This window comes from Acanthisitta chloris, unplaced genomic scaffold, assembly GCF_000695815.1.
Source record: "Acanthisitta chloris isolate BGI_N310 unplaced genomic scaffold, ASM69581v1 scaffold14076, whole genome shotgun sequence".
NCBI lineage: Eukaryota > Metazoa > Chordata > Aves > Passeriformes > Acanthisittidae > Acanthisitta > Acanthisitta chloris.
The window spans coordinates 36,049-51,548 of record NW_008678803.1 but is presented as its reverse complement, the minus strand read 5'-3'; the positions used below and the strand labels follow the sequence as shown (position 1 = coordinate 51,548).

The 15,500-nt window shown below is 38.9% G+C and overlaps 1 protein-coding gene across 1 annotated transcript in view; it reads left to right on the top strand.

Moving 5' to 3' along the window:
- Positions 1–15,500, top strand: part of CPQ (carboxypeptidase Q) — a gene marked incomplete at its 3' end in the record, with an annotated part of 36,136 nt that overhangs the window by 5,344 nt on the left and 15,292 nt on the right. Inside the window, exon 2 of the mRNA XM_009077058.1 lies at positions 5,552–5,759. Within this exon, the coding sequence (XP_009075306.1) occupies positions 5,552–5,759 (208 nt within the window). The remainder of the gene's footprint in view (positions 1–5,551; positions 5,760–15,500) is intronic.

The following is a 15,500-nucleotide window of genomic DNA, read 5'->3' as shown; positions in this document are numbered from 1 at the left end:
GGATAACTCTCCTATGTAATTTTAGTTTCATGAAGTAATTCTCTTTGCTGTTCCACGGAGTAGGTGAGGTCACATTTTCCAGAAGTATATTCAGATTTTACAAAATCTTTCTTCTGGATAAAAGCCCTCTTCATTTCACAGTTCCCCTAAAGTATTTAATCTTTTCTTCATATTACAATTCTTAGATCAATGCATATTTTATGTGTTGACAGAGCAAATGTGTTTCTAGGTGTTAAAATATTCCAAATTTTCATGCTAATAATTTTTGAGGGAGAAAAAAGTAATTTTTGAGGGAGTCATGATATTAATCTTTCATTTGCTTCAGCCTGACATGAAGCCTTAATTTGATGAGTTCATTACAGACACAGAATTTGGGTTTGTTTTTCTTAAAAATCTAGTTGAATTATGTGGGGCATTGGGGGAAAGCTGAAAGCAGAAAGCTGAAAAGCTACATGCTTTTAAAAGAGGTATGATAGAAGTAGAGGATAAAAATGTTTTCTGAGCTGACTATAGAGGATGCTGAACTGAGAAAAGGATGTAATGCCAGGTCCCTAATGTTACTTAGCTTTGAAGAATATATTTTCCTTTTCCCATTGTCCTCTGGACCTTCTTTCCTTTGACCTGTCCCAATAACTACCTTTCTTACCTATCTCCAGACATAGATACCTACCTTTGTACATGCAGTTCTATCCTGTGACCCATGCAAAACAAATTCTAGGTTCTCAGTAACTCTGTGAGAGAAACTACCTTGCAAATAGGCACAAGACAGTGCTTGTGGGCCATTTCTGAAAGAAGCAGGGACATGGTATTTCTATCCTGGGGATATGGTCAAGTCTGAAGGACAATGGGATTAGCCAGTCTAAGGTCAGAAAAGCTTGGGGCTGCTGTCTGCACAGAATACAGTATACTTTGATGTGGCAGCTTCCAGGCTAAATTAGCTTTGTGGTAGAGTCAAGGTGGAAACAGAGAAAGCTGAGAAGAAGCAGCCATCCAGGAGATGAGATACGAGGGTGGTCTGATGTCACTAGTCTGTGAGGCAGGGCTGCAATCATCAGATAGGCTTCACACACTGTGCCTGTGGTGTGTTGTTGCTCCTACTCTTTCCTCCTCAACCATGAATAGGAAATGTCCTGATGTCCTGATGCCTGGTTCTGATGAATGGAAAGGTAGCACTCTCTCTCCCTCTTGCTCTCATGATTGCAGAGGCCAGACTGTATTTCAGATACATCTTCTCCAGTTTCAAAATTCCCACCAGAACCGGAACAATTAGATGTGTTGTTGAGGTTTTTTGTTGATATTTCAGGCAGTGTTTTATGCTTAGGATGAAAATTTTTAAGTTTAGGAAAGTTTAGTGGAAACTTAGTTGATGTAGTTTCCAGCTTTGTTTTATCTAGGCTTAAAAATATTGTATTTTAATTTTCTTAAGCAACCACTGCCTTCCCCATCAGCTTATTTATTTGTCAGTGGCAGCTTCAGTGCATGTGGATCAGTAGCATCACTATTCCATAGTGTGATTTGCAAGAGAAATTATAATTCATGTATTAACAGTGTGAAATAAATGAAGTTTGGTAAGTGCATAGGGGTGAGTTGTTCACTTCCTGCTATTGAAAACAATTTATTGTCAAATTAGTGATGGCTGCATTTGGCTTTATAACTAGCTCTCCAAGGGACGGTTGTTAATACTGGATGACAAAACTGAGACTGGGGGAAAAAAGAAGAGCATAAGACCATAATTAAGTAATGAGGAAATTGCTATCCAGTAAGACTGAAGAGTATGCAAATTATATTTTTTTCTGGCTTTACTAAATTCTTTTAAGAGAGCAACGGGCTGTAACTAACTTGGTTGAATTTCTGTGTGTTTATGAATAGAGTGTTTCTAGGATAGTAAGAAATAAAACCCAGTAGAGACTGGGTTCACAAATCTCAGGAATTCCTAATACACAGTATGGTAAATTCTTGCCATGCCTTGCCCTGGTGTGGCCAAGAACAGCAACAATATTCTGTATGAAGTTTCCTTGATGTTTTAATAGAGATCCATCAGTTTTTAAAATCTAGTGATTGGGTGGATTTTCCTTTTTTTCTTACTCTTCTAACACAGACAGATGCATAGCTCCAGATACTAAAATGAGTTAAGAATTTGCTGAGAATAACTTGCCTGTGAGGAATCTCCTTTGAATTAAGCTACTTCTGGCATCACTGCTGGCAGGTAAGCAGGTGCTAGAAGGTGACTCTCCAGACATGTGAAGAATCAGACTCCTGATATATGGCAGTGTTGCAGACAGCTGATTTACAGCTGCCTATATATGTGTGTGTGTGTGTGTGCATATGTGTGTGTGTATTTATGTAATTGGACTTTCTGTAGCTAACAAAGGGTAACTGTAATCATTCTTGTATTCATCCTACCTGTGATGGATTTTAGACTGCTAATGCATCCCACGCCATTTATTTGAACTGGCAGTGTGATCATCAAAGTTGTGGTTTGTTCAAGTGTTTAGATAGAAACATACATTTCAGTGTACAGAGGACTTTGTAAAATGTAATTTTGTTTGTACTTGAAAATTCCCTGCTTGTACTTACCATTAACGTCCTTCCTGTGCCTAAATTCTCAGAAATAACAGGGTGCAGTTTACTGTTTAATATGGGAAATGAGAGGAAACCCATAGTACTACCTAGATTGTTTTGCTCAGTTGCACAAACCAACAATATGTATAATGTTTCATGTGGTGGGAACAAATAAATAGTCTTCGGTTCCATACAGTCAGCCAAGTTTATCATGTTCATAATTCTGTCTTCTATGCTTCATGCCCTTTACTTAGCTAATTCCCCAAATACTCTGCATTCATCTCTTGGACCATGTGGGTTATAATCTTTATATCTTGCTTAAGTAAGCAAGCAATCTGTCTCCCTCCTTACATGGGTTTTCTGAATAATTCTATTCAATAATACACAGCCAAGCTTTGGATCAGATAATGATAGGAGTAAGAAAGAGAGAGGACAGCTTTTGACATGGGAAGCGGAGCCATGAGGCACTGAATTGGTAGGAGATGCTAGGGGTAGAGTTTTGTTAATTTGCTTAACGGCTCAGTAAGGTAAGGCATTTCCCATTTCTAAAAGGAACAACTCATTCTCTTTAAACTGATAAACTGTTGGGTTTTTTGATTCTTTTCTCCTTTTGCACAGGAGGTCGTAGGGTGGGTTATGTATGTGTGCCCACATACTGTTTAAGATAAACATTGCTCTTGTCACTTTAACAGAAGAGTCCGATATGGCATAAAATGGGACTAAAATGCAAATGGGTCATTGAATTAGAAGTTTCACAAGAGTGAACTTTTACTTTGTTACAGAGAGCGCTGTAATTGATGCTTTATGTGTACTGTGCTGCCATTAAGTTAAACTTGCAGAGAGAAACCTTGTTTTTATCAAAGGATGGCTTTAATTAGCTTCTTTGGGAACATTCAAAAGTAGAGATACTACTGATAGGAGTTTGCAGCTCTGTGTTCTTTCACTTAGCTTTAATTCCCACAAAGCTCACTGTACAAACTCCTGATGCCTGTCATCTAGGAAGGGCCATAAATATACTTATCTATGATATTCCTCAGGAATTACAGATAGTTACTTGCTGTCTGTAACTTCCTCCAAAAACCTTTCAGAGTTGGCGTTTGTGCATGAACGCAGTAAAGTAATCCCCAGAAGAGTTACACTCCTTGCTTCCCTTGACGAACAGTCACCAATACAACACGTGTCCTTCCTGTGCCTGCTGCATGATCCAAGTGGAGCATTGGGGAGCTAAGATGAAATACGGATTGCAGTATCAACCTACTGAGACCATGACTTCTCTTGTGGAAAATGAAATTTTGCAGATAGTTGGCTTTATTTCTAGTGGCATGGTTCCATACCCAAAATGATCCTGTCGCTAGGATGAGCCTCAGCTAGGCAGCTGAACCTGCCATTCATTAGAAGCAGCTGGAGTCTGTTAGCATGCTCACCTGCCTGCCAACAGCAGCTAGTAAAATTTGAAGGTGATTTTCTCGTTTGGCACTCTGTGCCTCTTTCTGTAAAGGTAAGAATCTGAATAATTATTAAGTTCTGGGTTATTTCTATAGCAAAACCTCACATGATTTTTTTGTAGCAGTAGGTGTCTCCTGCCCTCTTAGTGGTGAACTCTAAAGAAACCAAACTTTTGTATGAAACAATTTCTGTAAGGTTTTGAAGTATACTGTCATTTCATCTTAAAGATGCCATGAGCCTGAATAGAGTGGTGCTGGGAGAGATGATCTTCCTATTTTTCTAACAGCTTTTCTCATGTATTATGGTCCTAAACACAAGCCTTTGAAATCTTCTTAAAATAATTTTTATACCACATGCAAAGAAAATCCCCAAACACCTAAAACATGGGACTTTCAAGGAGAATCATTTTATTCTTATAAACATGACACTTTAACTTCTTTGACAAACCCTTGCTAGACATTTTTTATTAGGTTTAGTTTTCTCTGATGCATTTTCTGACTTTAGATGAAATGTACAACACCAAAATTTCAAGCATCTATTACTTTTTCTATATTTAGAAGCAAAGTCCCAGCCCACTTGTTAAGCAGTCTCTACTTATCTCTGTGTCCAATCAACAAAACTGGATTTTAGGCATAGTGGTCATTTTAATGAATTACTTCTCAAATGCTGTGAAATATAGTTCCTCAATTAATGTCCTAAAAAGTTTGAAGGGTTCTTTGGCTTTGGGAAAAGTACTTATGTATAACATCCTTTGTTTTTTTCAAGCAAGATAAAACAGCAATTTAAAACTATCCCAACTGTTAAAAACAAAGAGCTGGATGGAATCTAATTTACCATGTATGAATAGTTCTGCAGAAGTACCTGCCTGTGTTTTCTGTATCATAAGTAGGAAATGTGGGTTCCTGGAAATACTCCCAGAAGAAGAACCGGTAGAACTGCAGTATTCTCCTGAACTAAATATGAAGATTATGATGATGATGATGATGATGATTATATTTCATCATCATCATCAAGCATACCGAGCAATTTCTTGAAACTGTAGAGCTTTAATTTAATTTCATTTATGGATTAAAGAATTTGATAAGTGTTTCAGTCTGAAAATATGTGCTTCCAGTTGTCTTATGTTAAGCTAAGTTGTTTAGCAACATATCAAAACAATTCCATGAAAAGATTATTATCTTTTTTTTGATTAATCCCATAGGCAGCTTTTGCAAATGTTTTTGTACCGTAGATGATTGCAGTGAGGCATTAAAGCACATGCAGAGAACAAAATTCCCCCTGTGTATCCTTCTTGCCCTTCAAGTTATGTTTTAATGCCAACCTGATAGCACAGTTTACAGAACTGTGTGTACTTGGTCAGGGTGCTATTACATCTATTTAGCACCGATCCCTGACGAACACTTCGTATAGCCTTCCTTTACCAGTAAAAAATTTAATCTGATTTCCTGAGTTCTGCACAGTCCATGCTTTTCTGTCTGTTAAAAGTGGTCATAGGAGAGCTGTAGGAAAGCAGTGTTAAAACCACTGTAATACTTTCTTTCAGGAATTACAGCAGAAGTCATAGTGGTAGCCTCTTTTGATGAACTGCACAAAAGAGCTCAGGAGGCCAAGGGGAAGATTGTTGTCTACAATGAACCTTTCATCAGTTATGGTGAAACTGTGCGGTACAGAACACAGGGAGCAGTGGAAGCTGCTAAAGTTGGAGCAGTGGCATCCCTCATTAGATCTATTGCTTCTTTTTCTATTCACAGGTAAGCATTTTTCTCTTTTCTCTCTGTAACTCACATTTCAGCCTTTAGTTCACATGTCACTTTAGGGCAGACATTTTTGTTCTCTATGACTTAAGAATTGCCAGTTACGAGTGGGTGTTTGGTTTTGAAGCTATTGGCTGCACAATAGCTCTTTTCCCCTGTGCTTTGTCATTCTTTCAGAATGTTTTCATTTTTTCGCTACTGATCCAAATTTTGTATAATATTTGTTTTAAAGAACTTCCTGCGTTCTCAAGGATGCCATAAATATTCTGAGATCAACCAAAACCAAATGCCTTTGGTGACAACATGTACCGGACTGTCAGTGTTGGTGTGAACTGGTCATTCTGTATGTTTAACTACAGTGCTAGTGTACAGTTCTTAATGTATTGGTCATTTTCCTATCATGAGACTGACTTGTACTGGATGAAGGAGTAATCTACTTTGACCATAATTATTTAGAACACTTTATCAGTAAGTTTGTAATTCTCACACTGCTTTTTAAGTAAGGTATGTGTAAATAATGATTTTGTAAAAAAAATTAGCAGTTTTAGATGTCTTAGTACATTACTTATTTATCACATATAGTGTAATATGCCTGAAATTGTATTTTTTAATTTTCTGGATGGAAACAGAATTCCTTATTTTATCTGGGAATTTTTTCCAACTCTGAAAGCTTACGCATCTATTGTGAAAAAGGCTAGTTGAGGCATACAGAGGAAATGGAGAAGACTACAGCTGTAAAGTAAAAGGGTGTCAGATTCACACCATCTTTTAACTTAGTATTTTTTAAACATTACAGTTATTGGTGAGTTTAATGCCTGCAATGTAGTACTCTGTTGGCTGTGATGAGAGCCCTGGTCAGGCAGGCTCAGAGAGCAGAACTGGACTGAGGACTGCAGACAGGACAGACTCATCTCCTTGCCCACCTTTCTGTACCTGAGCTGCAGCCTGAGCAGGGTTGTCAGGGACTTTAAGTGATGACGGACACAAAGCTTGACTCTTTAAATTGTGGAGCAGTTTTTAAAAAACCACTTACATAAGAGAGCATGGTGTTATGCACTTATGCACGCAGTTTATACAAGAGGTGCTGTATTTTGTAACATTGTTCTTTCTTTGGCAAGTACGCATTAAGAGCAATTCAGATCATTTATTCCTCCTCCAGTTGCCCAGTAACTCCTTACCCACAGTGGAGTCATTGGCAGTAGCTAACCTGACCTTGACTGTGTGCCACATCATAAACTGGAATTGTGTTCGGTTTAGATAACACCATGGCTTCTTTTTTATCTCTGCTCCTTTCTGCAGAAGTCTAGGCTGGTAGGTGGGAGAGGTGATATGGCTTTGGGTTTTTCTTGAGGCTGGAACTGGGAAGTGACTGGGTCAGGCACTTGGAGGCATGCTTGATTCCACTATTTCATGGAGAACATGAGTGGTGACATCTCAGCAGCATGAGAAGTGTGCAAGCTTCACCATTTGTAATGCTTCAGGGAGTCTGATAAATAGTAATGCCACCTAACTGTACTGGAACACATGCAGAGGGCAGCTCTGCTGCCAGTATTGTTTCTTGGTAGCATTTTTATATGCTTGTCCTGGTTTCGGCTGGGATAGAGTTTATTTTCTTCTTAGTAGCTGGTATAGTGCTGTGTTTTGGATTCAGCATGAGAATAATGTTGATAATACACTGATGGTTTGGGTGTTGCTAAGTAGTGCTTACCCTAAGTCAAGGTCTTTCCACTGTCTCATGCTCTGCCAGTGAGGAGCTGTACAAGAAGCTGGGAAGAAGCAGAGTCAGGACAGCTGACCCAAACAGGGATATTCCATACCATAGGATGTCATGTTTAGTATGAAAGCTGGGAGGAGTTGGCTGAAAGGGGCTGACCACTGCTCAGGGATGGGATGGGCATCAGTCAGCGGGTTGGTGAGCAATTGCATTGTGCATTGCTTGTTTTTCTTGAGTTTTATTTATTTGTTACTGGTTTGGGGTTTTTTAATTACAATTATCATTATTGTTATAATATTTTACCTTTTTTTCCCAACTATTTAACTGTTCTTACCTCAACCCATGAGTTTTTGTATTTCTTTTTCTGAGTCTCCTTCCCACCCACCTGGGGGATAGTGAGCAAGCAGCTGCATGGTACTTAGTGGACAACTAGGGTTAAACCATGAAAATGCTCCATATTCCCCTAAGGAAGCCAACATTACCTGTTTAAAATGCTTTCTCAAAAATAAAGCACTTGAATTCAGATACTATCCAAACTATTACTAATGTTTTCCTTAGTGTCCTACAAATGTGATTTTGATGATGTATTTTCTAATAGTTATAATTTTCTAATAAAGTTCATAGTAATGTACAGATTGTAGAATATGTTTCAAGAAAAGTTTTATGAAAAATGATATGGTTTAAAAATAACCTTTTTTGGATCACCAAAGAATATTGCAATCTATAATGTGTTGATTATATGGAAACCAGAAGATTATCTGTCCTGTCCTTAGTTATGGTGCAGTGCAGAGGTGTTCATTTGAAAGTCACTCTTTGTATCTTCTGTTTGCCAGACCATTTATGAAAGCGCATTTAGCATGTAATGGAAAATTTAGAGATGAAGAACAGAGGTGCAGGCTGAGGCCTGTTTATTAGGTCTGGGTACTGGCATTGCAGCTATTTCAAAATTGAATGAAAAGAGAGAAGAAGTAGATGCCAAATGCATGTTTGTTTAGAAGTATTGAATACTTAATTGAGGCTGGGAGCTGAGGTGTCATTCCCAAAAGCAATTTCAAATTTAGATGCTGCCAGAAAGCATTTTTTCACTAAGTGTACTTCCTGTGCTTTCTTCATTTACCTTCGCTTACTGGGTTTTTGGCTGTGAAAGGGATAGGTTAATCTATTTTTTCCTATAATACAGAAGGTGTTCAGGTCCAGTCCATCACTTATGTTACTTCATGGTTGACTAGATCTGTTTGTCTTGTTTTTATCAAATAGGCATCACTGTAGGCAAGATGGATTTTCTTATCCCCATACCTTTTCCCATGTTTTCTCTTAATCACCAGCTATGTGTCTCCTTGTCTGTCCTACCAGTGCGCTGCGCTGGCTGGACCTTGTGCTGGATGTGGTACTCCTTATCAGTCAGTGTCTGGGGCATTGTTTGTTCAAGTCACTTGCCTATTAGATTGACTGATGGGAAATACTGCATTGCTGCAGGGAGTAGTGTGTTAGAAGAGTGAGAGATGAAAGGTAAAAAGGCAATAAAAGGCTTCCAAATGTTGTGAAACTAAGTCTTGTATTCTTGCAATTCGTATGCTGCTGTTTTCATGACCAGAGCCTTTACTTCTTTGGTCTCTGTGTTTACATGTGCACCAATAATACAAATAAATTACAATGGGATGGTGACAGTTTTCAAAAACATCCTGGAATCATCTTAAAAGAAGGTATCCTCCTTCTTATACTGCACTATCCCCCTTTCATCACGTAAGTGAAAGGTGAAACTTCACAATTTTCGCTAAACTGTATTGGCTTTGGTGGATGTTTTTCTGGGTTTTGTTTATTTATTTGTTTGTTCAAGGTTCATTTGGTTGTTGTTGGGTATTTCAACCCCTTTTGGATAGGGGCTGCTTATTGTTATTTACTTACTTTATTTGCTAGAACAAAGTAAGCCACTGTGGTGTGATTTCTAGGTGATCTTGCAATGTGAGTAATGACAGGTTAAAACTAGGTACTTTCTAGTAGATTAACATTTTAGGCTTATTAGGACTGATTATTGAAGCTTACTGACAAGACTGAATTGGTAAAATCACAACATGAATTAAATCCCTGTTCTCTTGCTGGAAGCTTGGAGGCTGTTCCTTGTTCCTGAGATGGCAAGTGGCTGCCACCTTGTCAAAGACAAAAAGTGTGAAGGGAATCTTTGACCAGGGATTATGTGGACAGTTTATTTTTCTTTAAGGTATGGTAGCATAGCAATGGAGTGAGTAAAATGCCCTGGGGACTCAGGCATCCCAACTCTGAATGAGGGCAAGAAGGGATGGACTTGATTATACTTGGGAAATCTCAGTGTTGTGTTTATATTGGGGTTCATCACACTCACTGGTAACAATTAAAGGCTTGAAGTATTTGTTGTTGAATTTCAAGGAGTGAATTCATTTATTTAGGACAACATTACTAAGTGAATAGGAAATAAAATTAGTAACTGCATCTTTCTTTGCCTATGAAGAGATGACAGTAGTTATATGGTTGGTATTGCAATGTTATGTGGCAGTTGTGTCTTGTGGCATTGTCTACACATTGTGTTAGAAGTAAGTTACTCTCTTGCTACTTTATAGGTAACATGTGAGAGTGGGGATTTTTTAGTTAGAAGAAAGTCATGTAATTAGTAGGTAATTTTCCCTGCTTTCCCCTGAATGGTGTGGGTTTTGTTTTGTTTTGGTTTTGTTTGTGTTTTGTTTTATTTTGTGTTTGTGTTTTCAGTTTTGGTTTTGGGTTTTTGCTTTGGTTTGTTTGTTTGATTTGTTTTTGACTTTTTTTTGAGGATGTCTCGGATCATAGGGGATCTCAAAGATCATCTAGTTTAAACCCTTGGGAGGGTGGGAGGGACACGTTCCACTAGACCAGGCTGCCCAAAGCTGCATCCAACCTGGCCTTAAACACCTCCAGGGATGGGACATCCACAACTTCTCTGGGCAGCCTGTTCCAGTGCCTCATCACCCTCACAATGAAGCATTTGTTCCTAATATCTAATCTAAACCCACCTTCTTTAAGTCTGAAGCCCTTCCCCTCTGTCATATCACCACAGGCCCTTGTAAAAATTCTCTCTCCATTTTTGTTGTAGGCTCCTTTTTCCAGTAACAGTTTTCTGAAGCACTGGCAATTGGATGGTGAAATGTTTGAACATGGATATAAGGAGTTAAGAGTAACGGAACTATTTTTAATGAACCTTCTCAAATAACATGTATTATTGTAATCACTCAATAGTATGCATACTATTTGGCCTTTTGGAGAAATATGGTTACTTACTTTTTCTTGCTTTAATAGCTTGACTGTGCTGAAATCAATGATTTTGTACAGGTTAAAGTAATAGATCCATTTACTGTTATATACAGTAAACTGATGAGTGTTCCCAGTTTGCAGTGGATGTTTATACAGTGAAAATTAGGCATGGTTAAAAATGTGTTTGTAACAAGCTAGCTGTAATTCTGGGTTTTTTGCTTCCTAGCTGTACATTTTTGAAACATTTTGTAAATAAAAAGATATCCTTTAGGCTTTGAAATGGTCCAGCATTCATCCTGTGGTGAATGCACTCCTATGAATCTAAAACTTTAAGTAAATCCTTCTGTTCTTTAAGAACCACAGATTAGATAAAATTGTAACACTGTGTCTCATAATAAAAACTCCTTTAAGAGCTCTAGAAAGAAGGAAAATTGAGTGTTTTTTGAGAACTCAGAAAGAAATTTCCCAAGAATCCTCAGAGATAAATGCCAAGAGCCCAATTATTATATTTTTAATGCTGCAGAACAATCTCTCCAGTACATAAGAAATTCAACAGGGAACATATTACAGGGCCAAAACAGACCAAGTAGTACTTTGACAGAGTCTGGAGATTGTTAACAAGGACACATACTTGGTCAAGTTCTTCTCTTTTTTGGGCTAAATTCAGCATCTTATACTTATCCGAAGCAAGTATTTTCCTTCCCCTTCTCTCCCCTTTTTCAGGATACAGGTGGCCAAAGCAAAATGTCTGGTTGTGAAGCTCTAGTGACTAATCAAAAGCTGTGTCTGGATGAAAGCTGAATTCATAATTGGCTCAGTGCAACTCAAGACTTATGGCAGAAGTTGTACAGATAGCCCAAGTCAATGAACATGATGCGATTAAGTGCAGGCATGCCAGGGCTGGTGTATCATTTCATGGAATGCATGTGAATTTCAAAACTGTTGCTTTTCCATTATCTTAATTTCCCTCTTTTGTAACCTGTTTTATCCTACCACGTGTAGTCATGTATACCTTTTCATATATACATTGTTTTCCCTTGTATTCCTCAATGCTTTGTAGGCAGTTTGTCCCCTTCTCAATGTTACTGGCAATGTATGTGAGTTAGTGTATTTTTCAGCTCTCAGGTGCTAGCACAGTTACTTTTTACCACATCACCTCTTCCTAATGCTTGATCTGCTGCCTTTGTTCCACACATGAATGTTGCTTGCTAAGGAGATCTTCCACCATTCCCTAAAACTCTATGTTTAAGGAAAGTATGGGCTTGTTCACATCATAGTGGCAGACACATTGAATTTCCACTGCTTGTTCTGCCATGTTTTCTGAAATCTGGGGTGGTACAGTAGTTTTAATAGGATTTCTTTTGCTTTTTTTAGAGGGGTGATGGTGGTGGTGTTTGTTTTGGTTTTTAATAGCAAAGATATATCTGGCCTTTAAAATGGATGTTCCATCTTTGAACCTGTATTGCCTGATTGTGTTATGAGCCCTGAAGGCTCCTTTCCATCCTGTTCTGCCCCTCCTTCCACAATGAATGCCACTATACCTAACTTTTTGCTACCATCTTAGGAGTCTTTCTTCTTTGACCCGTTTTGCTGTCCATAGAGGGGAAGTAGTGCCGAGTCCATGTGGGTTTGTATTTCAGTGCTGGTAAGCACTGGCTAGGAATTGTGTGTGAGCATGAGAGCAGCTTGCTGTTAATAGGGGGCTCAACATGACATGATGTGAGCCCAGCCTGCTCATGAGCTGTAGGTCAGGTCCCTGAGCATCTCTGTTGCTCTATGTGCATGTGGTCTAGCTAAGCAGGTTTGTACTTGCCTTCATGTATTGTAGGTTGTGAGTCATGTAGTTGAGACAGGTCACTTTGTCCTAGAAAGCTGCGCATTGAATGGCCTGAACCACCAGACGTTATTTTCAGCCAATAAAATCTTTACCTTTGTGTAAATTTCTAAAACTTAGCCTGCAAGCTAAAGTAATTTCAGGAGCCTTACAGCTGAACACTTCATTTTTACTATCTTCTTTCACTTTGATTGTTTCATAAACAGAACAATTGCTGTGAATAAGTGAGGCTATGGGAGCACAAAATAGGAGATAGTTTTGTCATCACTTTTCTTCAGTGTCGTGGTTTAACCCCAGCAGCAGCCAAGAGCCACGCAGCCTCTCACTCACTCCCCCACCAATGGGATGGGGGAGCAAATTAGAAGGGTAAAAGCTACAAAAACTCATGGGTTGAGGTAAAGACAGTTTAATAGAGAAAGCAAAAGCTGCACACACAAGCATAGCAAAACAAGGAATTAATTCACTGCTTCCTGAAGACAGGAGGTGTTCAGCCATCTCCAGGAGAGCAGGGCCCATCACACGTAACGGTTCCTTGGGAAGACAGACGCCATCACTCCAGATGTCCCCCCTTCCTCCTTCTTCCTCCCACCTTATATACTGAGCATGATGTCATATGGTATGGAATATCCCTTTGGTCAGTTTGGGTCACCTGTCCCAGCTGTGTCTCCTCCCAATCTCCCATGCACCCCCAACTTCCTTGCCAGTGTGGCAGTACGGATCGCAGCAAAGGCCTTGACTCTATGTAAGCTCTGCTCAGCAATAACAAAAACATCTCTGCATTATCACCTCTGTGTTCAGCACAAAACCCAAACATAGCCTCATACTAGCCTCTATGAAGAAAGTTAACTCTACTTCAGCTTAAACCAGCACATTCAGTAACACTGCCTGTTGTAGCATGGGACTGGTCATCCAGATTACTGCTCAACTGAAAAAACGCAGCTTTCCTCAGGCATTTGACTAAGATTCTTCGCTGTCTGCCCATTGAAAGGAAAAGAATGAAATTGGTTTATATGTACAAAATGAAGTAGAAGTTTTTGATAAATAGCTTTTGTAAGTTTTTACTTCACTTCCCTCTTTTCACTCAACACTTGTACACACCTTTTTTCTGATCTGCCTGTAGCACTGTGGTGACTACAGATTTTCTGGGCTGCTGAAGCTGTGCAGCCTCAGTGGCATATCTGGACATACTCAGGGGCCAGCCTGGCTGATGTTTGCAGGATGCATAACTGGAGAGAAGCTGACATGCAATCTCCATTGCATGTACAGGCTTGGTGAGCACAAGCTGTCAGTGCTCTGGATCCATTTGAATTTTGGTCCCTCTCTCCAAGTGCTACACCAATTTAGGAACTTGTAGTTACTGTGTCTTTTAGCCTGTTAGCACATGTGGTATGCGAGTTAATTTCCTACAGTTCTGTTCAGTCCTCTCAATTGTTTTCTTTGCTTCTAACTAAGCAAAGTTGGGTTCTTAAGTGTGCAGGGGTGGGATGTATTTCAACCCATCTATAAACCTGCTTCCTTGTTTTTTGGCTCATGAAATAATCTTGTGTCTTCTTCTCTTGGGATTAAGGAAAATATTTTACTGGTTATCCAAACTTTTTCCTCTTCTAATTGCAAATCATTTTTACATCTTTCAAAACAAAAATCCTTGTGCTGCAATGGAGTTTTTTCATCTGATTTAGAGGATTCATCTGAATTAAAGGGAAAAAAAAAGCTGCATTAAAGGTTTCCATGCAACAGCTGAGACTAAGCATATGTTGTGCCATGCTAGATGCACTTATTGAGCACATCTTCTGGGTTAGTTTCATCAGTAAGGAATCTGACACTTGTGCTCAGAGACTCTTCTGTGAGTGGGCAGCCAAGGATTTTGGGAGATTCACATTCTTTATTCAAACTAAAAAGCTAATATGGACATACCATACGAGATAAGAAAGTCACATCATCTGCATAATAATTTAAACTGTTTATGGTGTAATTTTTATTCTAGTGGCCAGAGATGTGCCCTCTGTGATGCAAAGATTTGATTCATCAGAGCAGGTTGTGGCTCTTGATTATCAAATGGCAATTCCAAGCGGGACTGCAGGACAGGGAGAAGGCAAACTTAGGGATATTCACTGCATGTCAGCCAAGTAGGTCTTCTTGATGCTGATGTGTACATTAAATCAAACTTTATTATTATTATTGAAAACTATTTGATAAAAATGGCTGAATCAAACTGCCTTTTGTCAAGAAAAAGCACTGAGAAAGATATGTTTTGAAAGGAGAAAATTACTGGGTTATGTTTCCAGAAATAGTGTTTTTCAGATGATGTCTGGGGCACAAGACATTTTTCTGAGTGTAAAAGTGAACGGTTTCTATATTCCTTGAGTGAAAAAATCTCCTATTTTTACCTCTTTTTTTTCCACTTCATGTGACAGTGCTAAGCTGGTATCTGGAATATTCCTTGACTGCTTGCTATGCTATGTTTGGTCTTGATGCATAAGTTGTGCTACCACTCCTGCTTCCAGGGAGCTGGCTCTTGCTGGAAGTACTGAAAATAAAGAGTTTACCTATACTATGTGTTGATCTGATGCCTTAATTGATTGGCTTGAGAAACTTTCTTTGCTTTTTACCATCTTTCAGTGAGAAAGTGCCTGTACTTATTATGGCCGTGTGTTTCTAAATGGTTTTTTCCTCCCTAGCATGTGAGTTTTATGCACACAGGGTGAAGGGGTGAAAGTGAGTGTTGAAGAGTTATTTCCATTCTGTGTGGAGGAGAATGCAGTTGTGGTCAAGGTAGTTTAGAATTGATCTGTAAGGGAATTGGAAAACTGATGAACCCAACTCTCCCCTGCTTGATATCCTGCATGCTTGCTTTTAAGATGGCAGAATTTTTATAAAAATAGTCTCTTTCTGAGTAGGCAGCATCTTCTGTCTGCTTTGCACAGGCTTGGGG